Source organism: Solanum lycopersicum, chromosome 6, assembly GCF_036512215.1.
Source record: "Solanum lycopersicum chromosome 6, SLM_r2.1".
Taxonomy (NCBI): Eukaryota; Viridiplantae; Streptophyta; class Magnoliopsida; order Solanales; family Solanaceae; genus Solanum; species Solanum lycopersicum.
Window position 1 is genome coordinate 50,547,129 of NC_090805.1, and position 21,522 is coordinate 50,568,650.

A 21,522-nucleotide genomic window follows, 5' to 3' on the forward strand; every position below is an offset into this window, starting at 1 on the left:
ATAATTCAACTAGATATATATAAAAAAGATTAATCTAGTCTTAAATAAAGTTCCTCAGTTAATTTCTAATGAGTTTAACTTCTATATTATAATTGTTATGCTATCAAATAACTTATACATAACTATATAAAAATTAAAAGTGATATTAATACTTTTTCGGGACTTAAAACTAGTTAAAATACACAAATACACCAATTCTATTTCAACTTCATCGACCATTTTCTTCTTATTAAATCTTAGTTTCAACCATGTTGACATATTAAATAACAGCCAGATTAGAAATTAAAGTTATTAAATCTTAGTTTCAACCATGTTGACAAATTAAATAACAGCAAGATAGAAATTAAAGAAGATATTGTGAGAAAATTTTGACAATTCAAAAGAAAAAAAGGGAAGGGGAAACCGTTATTAACTGAATAGTCAAAAATTACTTACTGATTTCAAACACCATAGTCTTATATTTTAATTAGATTAAGAATTAAATTGCAAGTGGTTGCACCAAATCCACCATATAGTTGGACTAATTTGCCTAAATCTTTTTTTTTTTTTTACTTTAAACTAATCTTTTTTTTAAAAGAACAAACAAAATTTATGATTCCCTCCTTGTAATTAACATTATAAATAGACAACTTCATTAAGTCTTCTAATAAAGCATTACAACTTTTAAAGCTTTTTCCTAAAGCAAATGCACAAAAACATAGAAATGAAGAATTATATAAGTTGTCTCATTGTGGTTATATTATCACTACTATCTTCTTTTGCTAATGCAGAATCTCACAAACATGATTTTACTGTGAGTATACATTCACCTTTTAAAATATAATTTAGTAAATTATTCAACATTATCATGAAATATTTTTTATTTTTGGGACAGGTTCAAGAAACTAGTGTAACTAGGCTATGCAGAACCAAGAAAATAATTACAGTAAATGGACAATTTCCAGGGCCAACTTTGACAGTTCGAAACGGAGATACAGTGGTTGTTAATGTTGTTAATAGAGCACGTTACAACGTTACTATCCATTGGTAAATTACCTTATAAGTGACATATATTTTTTTTGCATGTCAGTGTATAGAACTTAAACTGTTGTAAGTTTCATGCAGGCATGGAATTCGTCAAATGCGAACACCATGGGCTGATGGGCCTGAGTATGTAACACAATGCCCAATTAGACCAGGAGGATCTTACACATATAGATTTACTATTGAAAATCAAGAGGGTACATTGTGGTGGCATGCTCACAGCAAATGGCTTAGAGCTACTGTTTATGGAGCATTAGTTATTTTACCTAAACAGGGTTCTAATTTCCCTTTTTCACTGCCCCAGAAAGATTTTCCTGTTATTCTTGGTAATGCTTCTTTCTCTTTATCTTTTCGATCTAACATATATACATTGACAATGAAAAAACACTTTTTGCACTATTTTTATTACACTCCGAATTCGATATGATTGTATGTTTTTCATTTTGTATAGGGGAATGGTGGAACAGAGACATTATTGCAGTACAAAGACAAGCACAATTTACTGGAGCAGCTCCTAATAATTCTGATGCATATACTATTAATGGTCAACCTGGTGACCTATACAGATGCTCTACACAAGGTCCTTACTACATAAAACATAAACGATTTAACTCATATACACTACCCGTGAAATGACTAATTCAGAATTGAAATGCAGGTACTGTGAAATACTCTGTGAATCCGGGAGAATCAGTTCTCCTGAGGGTGATCAACGCTGCACTCAATCAACAACTTTTCTTCTCAGTTGCAAACCACATGCTCACTGTTGTGGGTATTGATGCTACTTACAACAAGCCTTTTACAACTAATGTCATTATGGTTGGACCTGGACAAACAACTAATGTAATTCTAACTGCTAATCAGTCCCCTGGCCGATACTACATGGCCTCTCGTGCCTATGCCACAGTCAGAAATGGGCAATTTGATAACACAACTACCACTGCAATCCTTGAGTACAAAAATTTGAAATCAGGCGCGAATTCAAGGCCTTTATTGCCTCAACTTCCTGCCTTCAATGATACAGCCACAGCCACTGCTTTTGCTAACAGATTGAGGGGAACTCCTAACAGTAATAGAGTTCCCAATCAGATTGATGACAACTTGTTTTTCACTGTTGGACTAGGCTTAGTGAACTGTACCCGTGGCCCAAGATGTCAAGGGCCTAATAATACACGATTTGCTGCTAGCGTGAACAATGTTTCCTTCATTTTTCCTAGTAAAACTTCATTACTGCAGGCCTATTACCAAAAAACTCCAGGGATTTACACATTGGACTTTCCACGCGTTCCACCGGTGCAATTTGATTACACGGGCAATGTTTCACGTGGACTTTGGCAACCAACATTTGGAACTAAGTTGTACAAGCTCAAATTTGGTTCTAATGTACAAATTGTGTTGCAAGATACTGCTATCTTCTCAACAGAGGATCACCCTATACATCTTCACGGTTACCATTTTTGGGTCGTTGGACAAGGTTTTGGTAACTTTAATGCTCAAACTGATACTGCCAACTTTAACTTGAATGATCCACCAGTAAGGAACACAATCGATGTTCCTGTTGGTGGATGGGCAGTCATCCGTTTCGTTGCTGATAATCCAGGTAAAGAACCTGATTTCATCATTAAAAATGTTCAAGTTTTCAAATTTTGTACCTGTTTTGAGAATTGGATTGATTTTTTTGCAGGGGTTTGGTTGTTACACTGCCACATTGATTCTCATTTGGCTTGGGGCCTAGCTATGGCATTCATCGTCGAAAATGGAATAGGAGAGAAACAGACAATGGAACCACCTCCACCAGATCTACCACAATGCTAAAAATATATAGTCAATTGTTTAGATTCAGAAGAATCATATGTTTTGCAATTATAGCAAATTGTCCTTGTTATGTTTTTGTCCTAAAGTTAAGCAGTTATTAGTGTGTGTATTTGATATTTCTCCTATGTGTGAGCCATCAGGGTTTAGCCTTGGCTTTATTGAGTTTGAAATTCATTGTCTATGATATATGTGCAAGTACCTCTCAAGAAAGAGTCATTTTGACTTCATATATTATATAGTAATCACAATCTTAGTTTATTGAGTTTCTTACTTGAACTATCAGTTGTGTGAGTTTATCACTTGAACTATCCATAGTTCTCTTTTCCTCAATGGAATATTACCATATCGTTCAGATAGGAAACTCAGGCACATGATAGTTTAGGTATGAAACTTGAAAACTGACATACGTTGTGTGTGTTTTTCACTCTATTTTCCCTGAGATTAGTCACTTTTAGCAGTTTTTTGAGGCACGGTGAAGTAGGAATTTCATCGTACATGAATACTAACTAACAGAACTTTACACAAACCGCAACAATAAGATAACTTGTTCAACTAGTTGTATTTTTTGAAAAATAAGCAGACAGTTATGTGAAAATATTATTTCATCTCAATTTATGTGACGTAGTTGAATTTGAATTTGAATGTAATGTCTCACATTTAAAAATAGTTTCAGAACCTGAATATAAAGAAAATCATGTTAAAAGTTTCAAATAATGCTCGATCTAGATTGAATTGTAAATGCAATATCAACTTTACTTTGGTCAAAATAAATCTTTTGAAATAAATTAATAGAAAAACTTAGCAAATATCTCATAAATATAAATTAATTACAAATATATACCCCTTACATTGATGCCCCTGAATAATTACAATTGATGCTCCTAGTAATATATATATATATATATCATATATTATTATAAGCATGAAGGTCAAAACTTAAAAGTTGAATTACCATTTTAGCCTTATACTAAATTAAAATATTATAAAATAATTAATTAATTAAATATTAAATATGCTTAAATTGTTAATTAAGTTGATTCACTTATTGTTAAAATAATGTAGGAGAATGAATAGTTGTAAAAATAATTAATTATAAAGTTATTACGAAAACGTATTAGAGAAACTTTTCATTTCTCTATCTGATCAGTTTTAGGTGAAATTTTATCATAATGTGTATTAATACAACACCTCCACTATCTCATCATTAATATTCACACCTTCATAATCTTTCCACACTCTCAAGAAGTTGATGGCACTTCTTGGATCACTTAATTTATAATGTTTTTATCTTCTATTAGCAGATTCTCCATTTTCCTATATTATACATTATACTTTCTCATGTAATCATGTTATCTTTTTTTTTTTATATGAGTTTGTTATGCTCAATGTTGTATTTATCTTTATTTGAACTCATCTAAATTGTTGAATATTTCAACTACTAATAAATTTTTTGAATTTGACTTTTTTTTTATGAAGATACAATTAAGAAATGACGCTAATATTTCATAGTGATGATGGAGTAAGTGAAGCAACACAGATTGAACTGTTTCAAGTGGTATCAATTTTCAGGTAATAAATCATTGTTCCTTATATGCAATTAATTATTTTTGTGTAAGTTGATATGTTCTTAATAAAATTTTGATTTGATTTTTAAATAAAAATTATTTTATAGAAGTTGAGACGGTACACTTAATTGGATTATCCAAAAAAGGAATCTTTTACACAAGGACAAGAAGAAAGACTTCTAGCTTTATCACTGCATTCATGAGAATCAATGGAATATCCTACAAGACAAAAAGTTGATGTGATTCTGTACAAGTGAATCCAACTCACTAACAAAAAAATTAAAGAAAGAAAAAAATGAACATGAAGAGAATAAAAATGAAGATAAAGAGAATCAATGGTGTCTTATAAGTTGATGAACCACTGTAACTTCATTATTTTTTGAATTTACGAGGAAATGAATTATTGACGAAATTTGTGAAATGTACATATATACCTTTGGGTCGGTAACAAATATGATTAAAAGTAGTATTTTTTCATGCATAATAGCTAATTCTTGATATATATATTGTTTAAATTTATTATTTGCACTACAAACATTGTATGAAGTATTTTAGGATAAACGTGCAACGCACGTTTTCGGAAACTAGTATATATATATATATATATATATATCTTAAAGATTAGTGATTTGTTTGACTTACTTTCTTGATTAGAGAATTTTTTTTTCGTAGCAACTATTATTATTTTCAGTTTCTATTATAAAATTTAGGAAAAATTACCTAATACTAGGTTTAGTTGAGCTTGCGGCGTTATATTTTGTTTCTAATTATATCAATAAATTGATGAGTGATTGGTTTGACTTACTTTCTTGATTAGAGAAATTTTTTTCGTAACAACTTTTATTATTTTCAGTTTCTATAATAAAATTTAGGAAAAATTACCTAATAAGATGTATGATTGAATCAAAGTAATTTTTACTTCGTTCAATCATTTACACATCATTTTTTCCCTAAGCATTTTTTTTATTCCCTACCATATCCAAAAATTACAAAAATCCTTCTTTTTCACAATTTCCCACGCTTTTTCGAATACATCACTATCACCACACCCCTGTTCCCTCGATTTTTTTTCATGCTTAAAATCACTATATTCAGTTATCTTCATCCTTTCTTTCCGACTTATCGATCGGAAGTTATTGAAAAGACTTCTTCATCAGAACTTCTGTTTTATCCATATTTTTTCAAACCCGATACAAACTCAATAAATTTCACTTTCAACATATGGAAATTTAGCCCAGATCTTGAAATTGAATTCATCGTCGAATCTCATAATTACGACTTAATCCATAAATTCTGGATCTACACAATGGAAATGCAAAAATACTTAATCATATAAACGAAATTCATGATCTTATTAAGTAGAAGGTTTTCTTAATTTTTTTTTTGGTTTCAGCACATCAAATTAATGATTTTTTCCCCAATTTTTTGAGTTATGATATTGTATGTGTAAGAATATTTTTGAAGTGTTAACGACAATATATAACTATACCTTAAAGCAAGAACATGGCATCTATCTAAACCTAAACGTTTTCCAAGACAGGTGATCCAACTATATAGCCTACCACCTTCTGATTTAATGGTATAAAGCAAACACAATTATCTTGGTTTATCGAGTATTTTACCTGATTTATTAATTGTGTGATTTTTCCACTTGAACTATCACAAACTATTTATCAAAATACACCAGTGTTCCTTTTTGAGATTCAATTATAGGATGTAACCAACTGTTTAAGGTTGCTAAATGTACATATAGTTAAACTCTATCATATCACTCGATTAGGTACTACCATCTTCACATATCAAATATAAAAATATGATTTTACCTAGAAAAAGAAGATGAAAATTAAATAAGAAATACTGAAGTAACATATAATAGAAAAAAGAAACATAGAAACCGTTTTAATAACTAAATTTACTGATTTACAATAGACACACAACAAAGTTACATTATAATTTCAAGTAGTTGTACCAAATCCACCATTTAGTTGGACTAAGTTGCCTAAAACATTCCAAAATCCCTGTTTGACTTTAAACTAATCTACCTCCTAATCCTTGTAATTAACATTATAAATAGATAATCATTGCATTAACACTTCATTAATTCCTCTAATTATAACATACAGCTTTTAAGCTTTGAGAGAAATGGATACTTGTATAAGTTGTCTCATTGTGGTTATACTATCACTACTCTCTACTTTTGCTAATGCAGAATTTCATTACCATGAATTTATTGTAATTATTCATTCACCTTTTCTTCTTATAATTAAAAAAATAAATTCCAACATTGTCCTGAAACACTTTTTTTTTTTTAACAGGTTCAAGAAACTAGTGTAACTAGGCTATGCAGAACCAAGAATATAATTACAGTGAACGGACAATTCCCAGGGCCAACCTTGACAGTTCGAAATGGAGATACATTGTTTGTTACTGTTGTTAATAGAGCTCGTTACAACGTTACCATTCATTGGTATTACCTTATAAGTGAAAAATATATTTTTTTTAACTTTTATCATTGCATAAAACTTAGACTCTTGTGAATTTCCGTGCAGGCATGGGGTTCGTCTAATGCGAACACCATGGGCTGATGGGCCTGAGTATGTAACACAATGCCCAATTAGACCAGGAGGATTTTACACATACAGATTTACTATTGAAAATCAAGAGGGTACATTGTGGTGGCATGCTCACAGCAAATGGCTTAGAGCTACTGTTTATGGAGCATTAGTTATTTTACCTAAACAGGGTTCTAATTTCCCCTTTTCACTGCCCCAAAAAGATTTTCCTGTTATTCTTGGTAATGCTTCTTTCTCTTTATCTTCTCGATTATACATTGACAGTGAAAAAACACTTTTTGCACTATTTTTATTACACTCCGAATTCGATATGATTATATGTTTTTCATTTTGTATAGGGGAATGGTGGAACAGAGACATTATTGCAGTACAAAGACAAGCACAATTTACTGGAGCAGCTCCTAATAATTCTGATGCATATACTATTAATGGTCAACCTGGTGACCTATACAGATGCTCTACACAAGGTCCTTACTACATAAAACATAAACGATTTAACTCATATACACTACCCGTGAAATGACTAATTCAGAATTGAAATGCAGGTACTGTGAAATACTCTGTGAATCCGGGAGAATCAGTTCTCCTGAGGGTGATCAACGCTGCACTCAATCAACAACTTTTCTTCTCAGTTGCAAACCACATGCTCACTGTTGTGGGTATTGATGCTACTTACAACAAGCCTTTTACAACTAATGTCATTATGGTTGGACCTGGACAAACAACTAATGTAATTCTAACTGCTAATCAGTCCCCTGGCCGATACTACATGGCCGCTCGTGCCTATGCCACAGTTAGAAATGGGCAATTTGATAACACTACTACCACTGCCATACTTGAGTACACAAATGTCAACTCGGGGGCGAATTCAAGGCCTTTATTGCCTCAACTTCCTGCCTTCAATGATACAGCCACAGCCACTGCTTTCGCTAACCAATTGAGGAGCATCCCTAGCAATAATAGAGTTCCCAATCAGATTGATGACAACTTGTTTTTCACTGTTGGACTAGGCTTAGTGAATTGCACTCCTGGCCCTAGATGTCAAGGGCCTAACAATACGCGATTTGCTGCTAGCGTGAACAACATTTCATTTGTTATTCCTAGAAGAACTTCATTGCTGCAGGCCTATTACCAAAACATTCCAGGGATTTATACATTGGACTTCCCACCTGTTCCACCGGTGCAATTTGATTACACGGGCAACGTTTCACGAGGACTTTGGCAACCAAGATTTGGAACTAAGTTGTACAAGCTGAAATTTGGTTCTAATGTACAAATTGTGTTGCAAGATACGGCTATCTTCTCAACAGAGGATCACCCTATACATCTTCACGGATACCATTTTTGGGTCGTTGGACAAGGTTTTGGTAACTTCAATCCTCAAACTGATACTGCCAACTTTAACTTGATCGATCCGCCTGTCAGGAACACAATCGATGTTCCTGTTGGTGGATGGGCAGTCATCCGTTTCGTTGCTGATAATCCAGGTAAATAACCTGATTTCATCATTAACAATGTTCAAGTTTTAAAAATTGTGTACCTGTTTTGATAATTGGATTGATTTTTTTGCAGGGGTTTGGTTGTTACATTGCCACATCGATTCTCATTTGGCTTGGGGCCTAGGTATGGCATTCATCGTCGAAAATGGAATAGGAGAGGAACAGACAATGGAACCACCTCCACCAGATCTACCACAATGCTAAAAAATTTATATTGTAGCAAATTGTCTTAAAATTAAGCAGTTTTTAGTGTTTCTGTTTGTTGTTTTCTCAAGTGTGAGCCATCAGGATTTCATTCGTCTATGATTAATGTTCAGGTATTAACCAAGAAATGAACTTTACTTCACCTTACTAATCTTAATCTTGGATTCTGTCAGCATCAGATAGTAGTATTGCACATTTAACGTTTTCATACTTAAATCATTGTTTTCACCTCCTTCCAAATGAAAGAAAGCAGACATTATGTATTAAGACATTAGTGAATGAGTTTGATGCCAAGGGTTATGTATTAAGACATTAATGAATATGTTATGCCAAGGGTTATGTATTAAGACATCAATGAATATGTTAAGAAAAGAGTGTATTCCCTTTTCTTGCGCAGTTTCTATAGAGCACATAATTGTTTTCAAAGGAAGATATTTATTCAGAAAACTACTTTTTCCATGAAACATAACAAGACCTTGGCCACACTGATTGGAAGTCAATACTTGTTCACAATACATAAAGATTCCAAATAATAAAGAAAATAACACTAACTAACCTGAAAATTAAATCTATCTCTTAAACTCATTTATATTCAAAGGTAGGTGGGTTAGGAGCATCAAAGCTCTCTAAAACCTGTGTCTTGCTACCACCGTTTGGCGCAGTCTCCTCTTTCTTTCCACCTCCAAAAAGCCCTCCAAACCAGGATGTCGAGGAAGAAGAGGCTGGCGCTGAAGATTCTGTCATCATACCATCAATACTTACTGGAGCTTGACCAGGAAGCTGCCTCATTGGTTGACCAGGCAACTGCCCAGGTGGATATCCAGGCACCCCAGGGACATTTGGTAGTGGGTCATCCATGGGTGGGAAATTCTGGGGTGCACTCATGACTTTATTTAACATGATTCCAGCTCCCTCTATCAACGCAAGTAAAACTCCACCAAACAATGCTGATCTAGAAGCAGCACCAAGTCCCTGCCGCATCTGTAGAAAGCCACCAGTTGCTGCACCAGCAATAATTGAGTTCCAAGGATCTTCTTTCTGCCGGAGATAAACCATTGTACAATCAAAGGTGGAAAATAGGCCACCCCACACAGCAAAACTACCCCCAATACGAGGAGCATTCATGCGCACTGCCTGTGTACCACCAATCAAGCGCTCACCTTTTGGTGAGTTGTAAATGCCTTTTAAGAAGTGGAAGGCTGAACCTCCAACAGCACCCATACCAAATGCTCCGCCAACATCATCAAGTATACGGTCAGGGCATGGTTCACGAGAGGTCTCCGGTGTTCCCATTGTAACAGGGGACAAGCACTATCTAGGAGGGAAAAGGGCTAAAGGGGATGACACCAACCAAGCAGACGTGCTTTTACTTTCCAAGGAACTGATTGGTTTAATTTAATGAATTCACCTGCATCAAAACAGTCTCATCTAACTGTACCATCAAGGGGCTGTAAAGTGAAAATCACAATTAACATTGAAAACAGCAAAGCCACTAACATGAACACAAACTTTGCATTCAACACTGAAAACAAAGAACTACTTTTTCCCTACAGCTCTTAGAATAAAACCCAGCTCAAGTATCAAAGTGAACTCAGATTATATATAAAGTAACTATTTTTTTAATCATGGAAGGAGTTCAATAACTTCCTCTCAGCTACTTACAACTTGCCCGTTTCTTATGGAAGCAAAGCTTTTTCACCATAAGGATTAATCTATAGTTTTTTTTAATAATATTTGGACTGGACAACTTAGCATCAAATCACTCTTAGGGCAGATATGTTAACAGCATCAAATATTTGAGCAAACTAAAGAAGCCAAGCTATAAATGTTGATAAACTAAGATAATAATCAATACGTTCTTTGAAACTTGAAACAAATGACATTTTGGTGATAACACCTTGCACACCGTGACCCTGCTCAAAGAGATTAACTAATCATTGTTTCTCTCTTTACTCCACTTTCTCTAGTGTCCTTTCACCAAACTACCAAAGAATTCAGAAACTATATAGACTAGGAACTTAGAGTTGTTTGGTATGGGCAGTGGACAGACAAAGTTATCTCATGGGCTTTTCTTCATCCAAAAGAAGTAATCCCATGGGCTTAGTTGTTCCACTGTATATATGGGGTTTATTATCCCATCATTGTAGTATAAATGGTGGGATACATAATCCCTGGACTAATTAATACCCTAACCAAATGCGGGATAAAATGAATCCTTATCCCTCATACCAAATGACCCCTTAGAGTACAGGTACCATGACCCAGTTTCAACAATACCATAAAATAGAACTGAGCATAAATGACAACTAGAAATCATTTTTCACAAAGCAACAGTAATTCAAACCAGATAGAACATCAACATTGACTCAACAAAACCAATCACAGATTTCATACACGTAGACCATAGAAACGAGCTAGTTCAGATATTACCAAATGTAAGCCCGGTAACAATGGGAATTAGAGCACTAACACAAAACAACACTGATTGAAAAAGAGTTATAATCACTGACATAAAATCCCAAAATCAAAAAGGGCTTAAACCCTAGCTAAACCACCCCAAACACTTCAATAACTCCCAAAATCATAACAGTGGACATGAGAATTAGAAGATTAACACATAATGCAATAGCAATTACACAGAAAGCAAAAACATCTCAAAAAAAGCAGTGACCAATCAAAAATTAAGCAAAACCATCTCAAGAAAAACAATCCATCAAAAATTAAGCAAAAACATCTCAAGAAAACAGTGACCCATCAAAAATTAGCCAACAATCTATCGAAATACCAAGCAGGTCAACGTTATAAACAAAGAATTAAGTGTATCCACGAACAAGTACAAGAGTTTTGAAACCAAAAATGAACAAACCCAAGACACCTAGAAACCCTAGAAATCATACATATAAATATATAGCAGTGTAATGTAGAGTTGCATAGATTTTTAATTACCTGCGATACAGTAAGAGAGAAAACAAGAACTTGTTGAAGAAGAGAACGACCAATTTTTTAGGTTTTGGGCTGCTTTATATACAATTGTTTTTTGTTTCTTTGATTTTATTACTACTTTTCATAAAAAAAAAAAAAAAGGAAATAAACTGGAAAATAAATAAGTAATTGGTCTTTCTGGCCTTGTGTTTTATTATCTCCTCAAATAAAAAACAATATCAATAATAAAATTATTTTCACTTAGTAGTAATTATTAGTCCTCGGCTCTTTTTTAATACATCGTCCTTCATTTTTATCGATTAAATAATTTTGTAAAATAATTAATAATATATCTATGAATATTTATGTTCACGTTAATATGACAAATCAATTAAATTTTATCATTTAGAAAAAATGAGAATTATAACGAGATTTATACGATTGATCATGCAAACAATTTATTATCTAAATCAGCAATGAATAATGACCCACAAACAGTGAGGAGCCGTGGGAGGGGATACTTCCCCTCTTTGAGTATCTCCCCTCTTATTTCCGATGCACATTAATCTACATGATGAGTTATTAACGAACTGCTAAGTAAAAATTCTCAAGAAATACTAAACAATAGTTCACCTCTAGCATCTCGTTCGCAATATATTCGGAGGATATATTCTTATTTGAAACAAATATCACTTTAGGTATCAGATATCTTAATTCTCGCATCAAAATACAATTATTAATATGAAATTTAAAATCTTATGAATTGTTAAATCTTTGAATGCAAATTACTCCTAAAACTTAAATCGAAGACACATGATATAACTCATTCACCCACACTACATCCAAAAATTGGATTGTGATAATGTCAATATTTGATTTTAGTATTAAACTCTTTTGTCATTGACATTAGCATAAAATGTACATAAATGCCATGTCTTTCTAAATTACTACATAAAGCCTTTTCATGGACACAGAATTCTTCATGAGCACCCAATTAGAAAGAAATTGTTACTGGTCAAAGACTATGTCTAAATGAACTTGAGCAACACTAACATAAATCTATATAAATCAGTATCTAGTGAATAGAATTATGAATTTATACGATATATGTTATTGAACACGATTATTTTTTTTTAACAAATAATTAAGAAATGGCTAATACGTGTGCTTTTTAACCGCTATCTATCTGAAAACTCAAGTATTACCCTAATCTTTTTAAGACTTCAATATTACTTAATCCCAATTTCAATTAATTGATTCAAAATTTATTTTTTTTTAAAAAGTTTTGAAGTAATTTACTATTTATACCTTTCATCAAATTATTATTATTATTCAAAAATTATAACAACCCTATTTTTCTTTTTTGTTAAAGGGAGATACGTAGTTAAAAAGGGAAATGATACAGCAAATATGTGGCTAAAACAGCTCCACTTTATTGGTTTGATATTTGCATTGAGAATCTTAGAAAATAGTGAGAAAGAGAAAAAAGTATTATTCCTAAAATCATGGCTACTCTTTCGTTAACTTGTTCTTTGCCCCTTCAACCACCTTCTTCTTCTTCTTCACAATCACAATCACGCAAATTGATTGATTCGATTGTTTCAACTCCATTTCAGTATAGCAGTAGCAGCACCACATCTAGTAATGGTAGCTTAAAGCCTATTGTAGTTGATGGGGATCCGCCCACTTTCGTCTCTGCTCCGGGTCGCAGAATTGTAGCAGGTTCGTTTCACTTTTGCTTTCTGGGTTTTCAAGAGTATTATCTGGGTAGAATGCATGTTTTAATATTTAGAAATAGTTCCAATTGGGAATTGTGGGTTGTTGCAAAAATTGAACCACATGAGCTACCTAATTAAGGTGGAGAAGAAAACGTCGATGTCACGATCGAAATAAATTAATTTATATGGTGATAGTTTTAGCTTTTAACCTTAGGAAGCATTAATTTATTTTAATTTTACAAGATGGAATTGTTTTTCTACCTGGAGTGCTACGAGGCAGAATTTTTTAATAAAAGAGAGAGGGTAGAGTACACACATCATTAGAAATTACTCGAGCTGTAATTCGCTGTAAGCTCACACTCTCAAGTCTCAATTGTTCTATGAAACTAAAAAAAATTGGAATAGTTTAGGTGTGTTTTTGACGACGCGTACGTAAATGAAGCCAAAAAATAGACATAACATGCTAGAACTTTTGTTGGAGAAATTTGGAGAATTTCTTTGTCAATTGTATCATAGCAATTTTTTTTTTAAGCTCATGAATTTGACAGGTAGGTTTATTGATTACATATAGTATCTCCTAACTAACTAAACCATGCCTCAGTCCTAAACGAGTTGTGTGTGCGCGTGAGAGAGAGATAGGAGTGAAATGATGAATTGAAAATACACAATTGAATAGGGGAGAAAAAAAGATAGGATTTCCTACTCATGTAGAGAAAGTTAGGCTACTCAGGTTATGATTGGGGAGTGCTCTTCTCCCTAACCTTTTGCATATTTGATTGCTCTGATTTTTGTGTTAGTTGGAGATTTGCATGGAGATCTTGATAAGGCAAGATGTGCACTTGAGACGGCTGGTGTGCTGAGTTCTGATGGTCAAAGTTTGTGGATTGGTGGTGAGACGGTGAGCTTTTAAATTTGCGATCACATTCTAGCTTGAAGGTTATAAATGGCATTTTACAGTAGTTGAGATTTATCAACTCATTGATTTGTGTATAGATACATTACATTGTTCTCTTCACCAGGTTTTGGTTCAGCTCGGAGATATACTTGATAGAGGTGAAGACGAACTTGCAATTTTATCTTTGTTGAAGTCATTAGATATCCAGGCAAAAGCCCATGGTGGGGCAGTTTTCCAGGTTTGTGAGCCATATTCTACAAGTATCTTGGCAATATGCTGACAACTAATCTCTGTTATCTTTATTGTTACAGCTGGGTAAATGTAGCTTTTATACTGTGCAATTTAACGGATATTTTGGAGACTTGAATGATGATTTGCTGTTAACCTTATGTGTGCTTCATGTCATGAATGATTATTATTTATCATAGGTCAATGGAAATCATGAAACTATGAATGTCGAAGGAGACTACAGATATGTTGATAACGGGGCACTTGACGAGTGTATAGACTTTTTGGAATACTTGGATAAATGTGAACGCAACTGGGAAGAGGCTTTTGTCAGTTGGTGTGCTGTGTCTGCCAGATGGAAACAGGACCGGAAGGTGTCTCAAAATTATTGGGCTCAGTGGAATTTGGTGAAGGTGTGTTCCTTTCAAATCTAGTCTTCATCTCATTTGCTGATGGGTGGTTTCGGAGTTACTTTGAATGGCTGGACAAACAAATATATTGGCATAAGAAGAATTTTAGTGTTGATTTATAAAAAAAAACATTTTACTATAGGTAAACAACAAATTACCTTGTTACCAAGGCATAACCATTTACACAATTACTGAATTTAGCGAGCAGTCCAATTGCGATCAGTGGGTTGACCAAAGAAAGCCTTTAAAGTGATAACTGTATAATTCTTAAGCAGATACTTGAGATAGTTTCCTTTTTTAACTTGCCACTCTTAAGAATCATTGGCTGTTTTTTCCATGTGCTTTGGTGTTTGATATTTTCTATGCTTATTAAGTCGTCCAAATATTAGGACAGCGGCAAAAGGGTGTAATTGCAAGATCAATCCTGATGAGACCTGGGGGTCCATTGGCATGTGAGTTGGCACGACACGGTGTAGTTCTTAAGGTTGAGGATTGGCTTTTCTGTCATGGTGGCCTTCTTCCTCATCATGGTAATTAGCTAATCAGCTGCCCGGTTTTCTGGTTTTCTAGGATACATGTAAAATGATTTTCTAATATGATTATTAATGTTATTGCAGTTGCCTATGGCTTAGAAAGGCTGAATAGAGAAGTTTCTCGATGGATGAAAGGTCCGAGTGAAGAAGACGATTCTCCACAGATCCCTTTTATAGCCACCAGGGGCTATGACAGTGTTGTGTGGAACCGTTTGTACTCCAGAGATGGCGTGGAGCTGGAAAACTACCAGCTTGAGCAGGTTATATGCAGTTCCTTCTGTGCACATACAGCAAGCTGTCCTCTCATATCATGTGAACTTATCTCGTTTTCATCCTGAATCGATGGCAATTGTTTCTCAGTCAGCTCTTTCCGGAGTTGTATTTACTAGTTTATTGCCTATTGTTCTTTCCTGTGTTGAAATCAGTTATGTTTAGTTTCTTATCTTAATGTAACATGGTTATATCAAGTGATGCTAATCTGTAACTTAATGATTTTCTCCTTTACTATCAGGTACAATATCTTCTTGAAGAGACACTACAAAGTGTGGGCGCCAAAGCTATGGTTGTAGGACATACTCCTCAACCGATGGGAGTAAATTGGTAGAGGAACTTGATATCATCGTTATTTTTCCAAAAGCAATACTAAGATAGACACTTTGTATTAGACATGATTAATTACTAAAACCAATGATTACTACTCGTTTCTTGATTATTTTTGGTTTTCCTGCAGTAAATACAACTGTAGCATATGGCGAATTGACGTAGGAATGTCCAGAGGAGTACTTGACTCAAGCCCTGAGGTGATTTCCTTTCTGGCTCATGTACTATTATAATTCCAATATAATATGTACAACTCACTCTGTTAAGAGGCGACGATTTTCTTAATTTATTTTCAACTTATTGTCATATTAGCTTAGCATACTTGTACGGCTCATGCACCCTCTTATGCTTGGAGTCTTCGATTGTCTTTTATCAGGTACTAGAAATAAGAGATAATAAAGCTAGGGCCATAAGGAGCACCAGGGATTGGTCCAGTGAACTTCAGGTCGCTGATTACACGTAGATATCATAGAAACCCCAAGGTATGCTGAGAAGAACTTCCATTCTTCATTTGGTATGAGGTTTCACTTTACCATTGTAAGGGCTGATGGAAGCTCCTGACCCGCACCCTCCTTGCAAATATTAAACCTAAACGAAGAATAATACTAAAAATGGACATCTACTTACTTTCACTTTATTTTTGTTTGCATTTCATGATTTTGAATGGTTAAACTGAATGCATATAATTTTCGATGGATAGGTGCGATGAGAATGTTTTGTTTAAAAGAGAAACGTCAAGAATTTCATAAAATCCCTGAGTTCCCTTCTCAGTGAATGAACTTGTTATAATTTTTCCTTTTGTTCTTGGATTTGTTTGGCAAGTGTTCGCCAAGAGCAAATATACATGTAGGATTTCTGAGATTCTCTTTTCTCAACCCCAAAACATTTTGTTTAAGAATTTGTAACCTTGTAGGAAATCATAAGATATAAATTGTTAGCACGTTATCTGCGAACCCAAAACTTTACTCATCATAGGATCATTTTGTGATATTTATGAATTGTGATACATCATTTCATCTTTTTCTGTGTCTCCAGGCTCTATCTTTCTATTTTCACCATAGCCATGGTTCCGTTCCTGTTTTTGTCGAGTGAAAATAAAACAACACGGGGCTTTCGGGTCTGTACCGTGAATGAGAGTGATTTCAACCATTGCAGATAACAGGGAACTGTAAATTGAAAGCTGGCTCCTTGTATTCTGTTTGTATAAATTCTGTATAGCGATCCGCTGTAACTTAAATACTAGTCAGAAAATACATTGTGTTCGTCAGTATATAGCAAATCCAAGGTACTGGTAGACTGGTAGTTAACAGTCATTTGTTATGCGTACATTTTAGCCATTCTCATAAACATTAGATGTTTGAACAGAAATCCATAGCTGTGGAAAAAAAAAAATGCACCAGCCGTGAATCGAACCCGGGTCTGTACCGTGGCAGGGTACTATTCTACCACTAGACCACTGGTGCTTGTTGTCTATGATCCATTATTTAGTTTTGAAATATTAAAAATTCTTTTCATTGCTTGTTTGTTTGAACAGAAAACTAGAAAAAATTGCTAAAACTTATTGTTTCACACTTGGGTGGGAAATATTTGAACAGAGAATCATCATTCATTGTAATGTGATAATTATTTGATAATTAAACTCTCCTTGGCTATCAAAAAGTCATAGGGGTGAGAGAAATAATATAAAGATCAAGACTAGTAAAAGCAATGTTGATGAATCAAGATGGTGTTCCAACTAACATTTGAAAAGAGAGTGATAACAATAACCAATTCTCATGTGATGAATTAAATACCCAAAATTTTCTAAACCAATTCATCCTATTTCTTCATGATATGAAGAAGAAAAAAATCATCAAAAACGGAGGACTCAATCTCACCAACTTATTATAATTTTATACAAACCCTAAATAAAAATGAAAATATAACTTTGTGATGGTAGACGCAAAATAAGTACACAATCTCTCTTCTTGTTTCTCCGTCCTCAAACCCACATCAGGTGGAATTTCTGTCTCAACCATAAATTATCATATGCATACAACAATAGAGAGAATTCTCTCTTTCTCTTGTCTTTTTTTTTTTTTGGCGTGGAGATAAGTGATAATATTCCCTTTCGTACTATATATTCAGGCCGTTGCAGTGTTGTTAACAGTGTTGTGCTCCTGGAAGAAGGCCTTGGAAGCTTCATATGTAGACCAGCAAATTGCAGCAGCAGGAGCATGGAAGAGCATCCTTGGCATCCATCCCCTCATAAGACCTCTATATCCGTCCTTCTTCACAATTATCTGAAAGACATCCCCAATTGACCCAGATTTAAATCTATCACAGCCACAGATACCCTGCATCAACACATTAAAGATGGAATGAGTAACGTAATTTAGCAAATGCCTCACTTTAGATTAAGGACAACCTACCCTTTGTGGAATGCTACGCAGAACTCAGCAATCTAAGAGCAAAATACAAAACAACATCGGACATATTCTTTTAAAGATTCTTAAATGACGAGGACTTGTATAGCTGAACCCCACTTATTTGGTATTGAGGCGTAGTTGACGTAAGGGGTACAAAATTGGACTGATTCCAAGATTTTAAACACATCTGCACAGGACCCACCATTAGTAGCTACATGAAGACTTCCAATATAATGGAGCAAAAATCAAAATCACAGCCAATAGGCCTTGCAGCAAATACAGCTCTAGAAAAGAGCAAATAAAGATCAGATAAAGTTTTCTTCTATTTCCTCGTTGAGTAAGACCACATGTGATTTCGTTACCAAGCTAGAGTGTTCCCCAGATTATCCTTAATTTAAGTTTCAAAGTTTTGAATAATACATCATTGATTATGTGAAATAAATAGTTTCTGTAAAACAGGATAACATGCACAAGTATTCTCATTTGACCTAAATGTATGAAGTAAGGAACAAATGAAACTATTCATGTCTTGCCATAAATACTATCTCAATATTTGCAAATAGTAGTTTGGCCTTGAGTATTTGGAACGATGAATTTCAATATTTGAACTTCAACTGTTGAGGGGTATTGATTGTTAAGTGTTAAGGAGTTTCATAATAGCTGGTTGTTCAGCAGGGGCAGCTACGAGTTGAAATAGATTAGGAGGTTTGTTCCAGGTTATGTTTTTTAGATATTAGGAGAGAAAGAAAATGGAGATGTTTTGAAAACAATGTGGGACCTAGTGGTCAATGAAGTGGGTTGAGAACAATGAGGTCTTAGGTTCAAAATCCAACGGAGAGACAGTAGGTTTAATTATTCCTTACTTCATACATTCAGGTTGGGTTTTTTTACTAACTCTGCCGCCAAGGCTTGGATATAGATGAGAATGTACCCCGACCTTCCCACTACCTCGTGAAGGTAGAAAAGCTGTTTTAGAAAATAAAACAACCTAACTGTACAAACCCTATAGTATTCAACTAAAAACTCAATTAGGCAATATTTCTCTTCCATCAAACTGAAGTCCTTAATCACTTATTAACATCCATAAAGTGTACAAGACCTTAAAGGACGTGAATGCTACTGGTCCTGTTGCCTAATTGAGTAAGCACCAATAATTGAATAAGCCTTCTTGTTATCCAAACTTTTACAAAGAAGGTTACACAAAAATATGCAGTAGAAAGAGGTTACAGATAATATTGTGTCTGATTTCTACTCAGCAACTGCTCCTATGGTTAAGGTTAATATAACTTGAGCCAACCCTCAATAGTCAGGACAAGCCAGCCTCAAGAGCTTGGGATATCCAAAAGCCGAGTAAGATTTTTAGGTTTCTTCCTTTTTTGTTTTTCTCTAGTTCTGTGATTTTAAGTTATGTAACCTTATCCTCAAAAAACCCAGTCCCGAGATAAAACTTTGCTGACCTTTTCCGGCTCTGTTCTTAATAGTTAAATTTCGAAGTATAGTGTTATTAATTCCAGACCAATATATACTACTATGGGTGACAATGTTAACAACTAGATTCCCAGATAACCAGCCCAAATCAATAAAACAAATAACTCCCATAAAGCCAGACAGCATACCTGGCATTGTAATTGCGTCTTGACAACATCAAGGGGCGTTGTAACTACTGCCGCTAATGCTCCAGCTGCTGCCCCAGCAGTAGCATGAACTATTATACTTTCATCACTTGCACTATCTGGCGAAACACCGGACAGCCCCAGTTTCGCTGCCTCATACGTAGCAAAATGCACAGCTGTATATGGGGCATTCATCAAGACAGTAGTTTTATACGAAGCATAAAAAGCCTTAAACCCCTCTTCCTTCAAAACTCTTTTTACACAATCCAATACACCCTTATACGGGCTTTCACTCAGCTGCAACCTCTGCTTCACCGTATCCATCGGTGTAAAAACTGCATCACTTGCAACTGTGGCGCAAACACCCGAAATAGCATGTGCAACTGAATTATTCGGATTCCCACCGGAAAATTTCTTCTTACAACTCTCATAAACAGAGAAATAAACAGCATGGGCTGGACCAGCACCGAGTCCCATAGCACCAATGCCACGGTAAAGTCCCGCAACACCTTCGGATTTAAGAATTCCCCCAAGCGCCGTACGGATACTGGCAGATCTTAAGGGACAAGTACCTAGAGCTTGCATTTGGGTCTTGATTGTATCTACAGGGAACATCGCCATGTGTTCAACCGTACCGGCAATTGACCCGGCGACCATAAACTGCCAAAAATGGAGTCCGTCATGTGCCGGCGAAACGGCAACCACCGGATGGTAATCGGGTGGTTGCGGCACTGGTAATAGGTCCCGTTGTTGAAACTTCGGCGAAGCATCGGTGGCCATGGATGGGAAAACTAGGGTTCCAGTACCTTCCGGTTCGGGTCGGGTTTGAGTACGGGTTGTGGTCAATTTAGTTCCTTTTCTGTACCAGAATTAGCGGCTCAATAACTCAGAGAACCGTAAAATCAAGAAAAGAGAAAGCTTTAAGCTTTTTTTTGAGGAATTTTGTGGAGGGTTTGAGGAGGAAGAAGAGTTGCGGTTAGGTTTAGGGTTCCAAAAAATTGGGAATTTTGCTAAAAACTGTCGACTTTCCTAATCTAATTGGGAAAAGAAAAAAGAACAGTAATTTTTTTTTTCTTTTGTTTATGTTATATAATATTTCAGTTGTGTGTCCAAATCAATTTGTTCATAGTCTCACGCCTCAACTAAATTATTAAAACTTAACTTTTTCACTGAGTATGTATTAGCACTACGATCCAATTGAATAAAATAATAATTTTATTTTTTACTTTTTTTAAAAAATTTAATTATTGTTTTGAAAATGTCTATATTTAATAAAAAATAATAATGAAGAATTAAGTGATAAGTTATTTTTAAACTTTTCAAACTGAATATCTAATTTAGTAGAGTTGAAAAATAAAGCGAAAGGAGGGAGTAATTAATTTACTATTTTATGCTTTGTTCGGATAATTTATATGTATTGTTTCATAATATGTGTTGTATGATTGTATTATAATATTATTTTAATAAATATCTTATTTAGACAGATTGTATCATCGTTATGTAATGTCATATATAT

General features: G+C 34.4%; 5 protein-coding genes and 1 non-coding gene across 7 annotated transcripts; 3 read left to right on the forward strand and 3 right to left on the reverse strand.

The window, feature by feature from the left end:
* Positions 1-605: 605 nt before the first annotated feature.
* Positions 606-3,096, forward strand: LOC101251693 (laccase-3-like). Its single transcript, XM_004242455.5, has 6 exons — positions 606-793; positions 875-1,026; positions 1,105-1,349; positions 1,475-1,603; positions 1,682-2,623; positions 2,708-3,096. The coding sequence occupies exons 1-6, from the start codon at positions 686-688 to the stop codon at positions 2,836-2,838; spliced, it is 1,707 nt and encodes a 568-aa protein (XP_004242503.1). The 5' UTR covers positions 606-685; the 3' UTR covers positions 2,839-3,096.
* Positions 3,097-6,499: 3,403 nt separating this feature from the next.
* Positions 6,500-8,836, forward strand: LOC101251392 (laccase-3-like). The gene is made up of 6 exons (XM_004242454.5): positions 6,500-6,635; positions 6,719-6,870; positions 6,953-7,197; positions 7,315-7,443; positions 7,522-8,463; positions 8,549-8,836. The coding sequence occupies exons 1-6, from the start codon at positions 6,546-6,548 to the stop codon at positions 8,677-8,679; spliced, it is 1,689 nt and encodes a 562-aa protein (XP_004242502.1). The 5' UTR covers positions 6,500-6,545; the 3' UTR covers positions 8,680-8,836.
* A 258-nt stretch (positions 8,837-9,094) lies between these two features.
* Positions 9,095-11,763, reverse strand: LOC101251102 (mitochondrial import inner membrane translocase subunit TIM17-2). The gene is made up of 2 exons (XM_004242453.5): positions 11,626-11,763; positions 9,095-10,087 (listed from the first exon to the last, which is right to left on the reverse strand). The coding sequence occupies exon 2, from the start codon at positions 9,970-9,972 to the stop codon at positions 9,262-9,264; it is 711 nt and encodes a 236-aa protein (XP_004242501.1). The 5' UTR covers positions 9,973-10,087; positions 11,626-11,763; the 3' UTR covers positions 9,095-9,261.
* Positions 11,764-11,827: 64 nt separating this feature from the next.
* LOC101250520 (shewanella-like protein phosphatase 1) lies at positions 11,828-17,298 on the forward strand. Its single transcript, XM_004242451.5, has 10 exons — positions 11,828-13,323; positions 14,117-14,217; positions 14,339-14,452; positions 14,643-14,855; positions 15,247-15,382; positions 15,470-15,645; positions 15,897-15,985; positions 16,116-16,185; positions 16,362-16,467; positions 17,021-17,298. The coding sequence occupies exons 1-9, from the start codon at positions 13,107-13,109 to the stop codon at positions 16,446-16,448; spliced, it is 1,203 nt and encodes a 400-aa protein (XP_004242499.1). The 5' UTR covers positions 11,828-13,106; the 3' UTR covers positions 16,449-16,467; positions 17,021-17,298.
* A 79-nt stretch (positions 17,299-17,377) lies between these two features.
* Positions 17,378-17,448, reverse strand: TRNAG-GCC (transfer RNA glycine (anticodon GCC)). Its single transcript has one exon. It is a non-coding gene; the product is annotated as a tRNA-Gly (tRNA).
* Positions 17,449-17,695: 247 nt separating this feature from the next.
* Positions 17,696-21,133, reverse strand: LOC101250815 (uncharacterized). Of its 2 annotated transcripts, XR_742147.4 has the most exons (3): positions 20,010-21,098; positions 18,397-18,580; positions 17,696-18,321 (listed from the first exon to the last, which is right to left on the reverse strand). XR_742147.4 is itself a non-coding variant. In XM_004242452.5 (2 exons), the coding sequence occupies exons 1-2, from the start codon at positions 20,784-20,786 to the stop codon at positions 18,109-18,111; spliced, it is 990 nt and encodes a 329-aa protein (XP_004242500.1). In that variant the 5' UTR covers positions 20,787-21,133; the 3' UTR covers positions 17,696-18,108. The 2 variants fall into 2 exon arrangements, 1 of the variants encoding a protein (XP_004242500.1); XM_004242452.5 differs by lacking the exon at positions 18,397-18,580 and having other exon boundaries at positions 20,010-21,133.
* Positions 21,134-21,522: the final 389 nt, after the last annotated feature.

Coding starts and splice junctions, on each gene's coding strand:
- LOC101251693 (XM_004242455.5), top strand. CDS start 686: ATGCACAAAAACATAGAAATGAAGAATTATATAAGTTGTCTCATTGTG. Junction 1,604..1,681: donor ATACAGATGCTCTACACAAG/GTCCTTACTACA, acceptor ATTGAAATGCAG/GTACTGTGAAATACTCTGTG. Junction 2,624..2,707: donor TTTCGTTGCTGATAATCCAG/GTAAAGAACCTG, acceptor ATTTTTTTGCAG/GGGTTTGGTTGTTACACTGC.
- LOC101251392 (XM_004242454.5), top strand. CDS start 6,546: ATGGATACTTGTATAAGTTGTCTCATTGTGGTTATACTATCACTACTC. Junction 6,871..6,952: donor TACAACGTTACCATTCATTG/GTATTACCTTAT, acceptor ATTTCCGTGCAG/GCATGGGGTTCGTCTAATGC. Junction 7,444..7,521: donor ATACAGATGCTCTACACAAG/GTCCTTACTACA, acceptor ATTGAAATGCAG/GTACTGTGAAATACTCTGTG.
- LOC101251102 (XM_004242453.5), bottom strand. CDS start 9,972: ATGGGAACACCGGAGACCTCTCGTGAACCATGCCCTGACCGTATACTT.
- LOC101250520 (XM_004242451.5), top strand. CDS start 13,107: ATGGCTACTCTTTCGTTAACTTGTTCTTTGCCCCTTCAACCACCTTCT. Junction 14,218..14,338: donor TGTGGATTGGTGGTGAGACG/GTGAGCTTTTAA, acceptor TCTCTTCACCAG/GTTTTGGTTCAGCTCGGAGA. Junction 16,186..16,361: donor TACTTGACTCAAGCCCTGAG/GTGATTTCCTTT, acceptor GTCTTTTATCAG/GTACTAGAAATAAGAGATAA.
- LOC101250815 (XM_004242452.5), bottom strand. CDS start 20,786: ATGGCCACCGATGCTTCGCCGAAGTTTCAACAACGGGACCTATTACCA. Junction 18,322..20,009: donor AGACGCAATTACAATGCCAG/GTATGCTGTCTG, acceptor GTGTTGATGCAG/GGTATCTGTGGCTGTGATAG.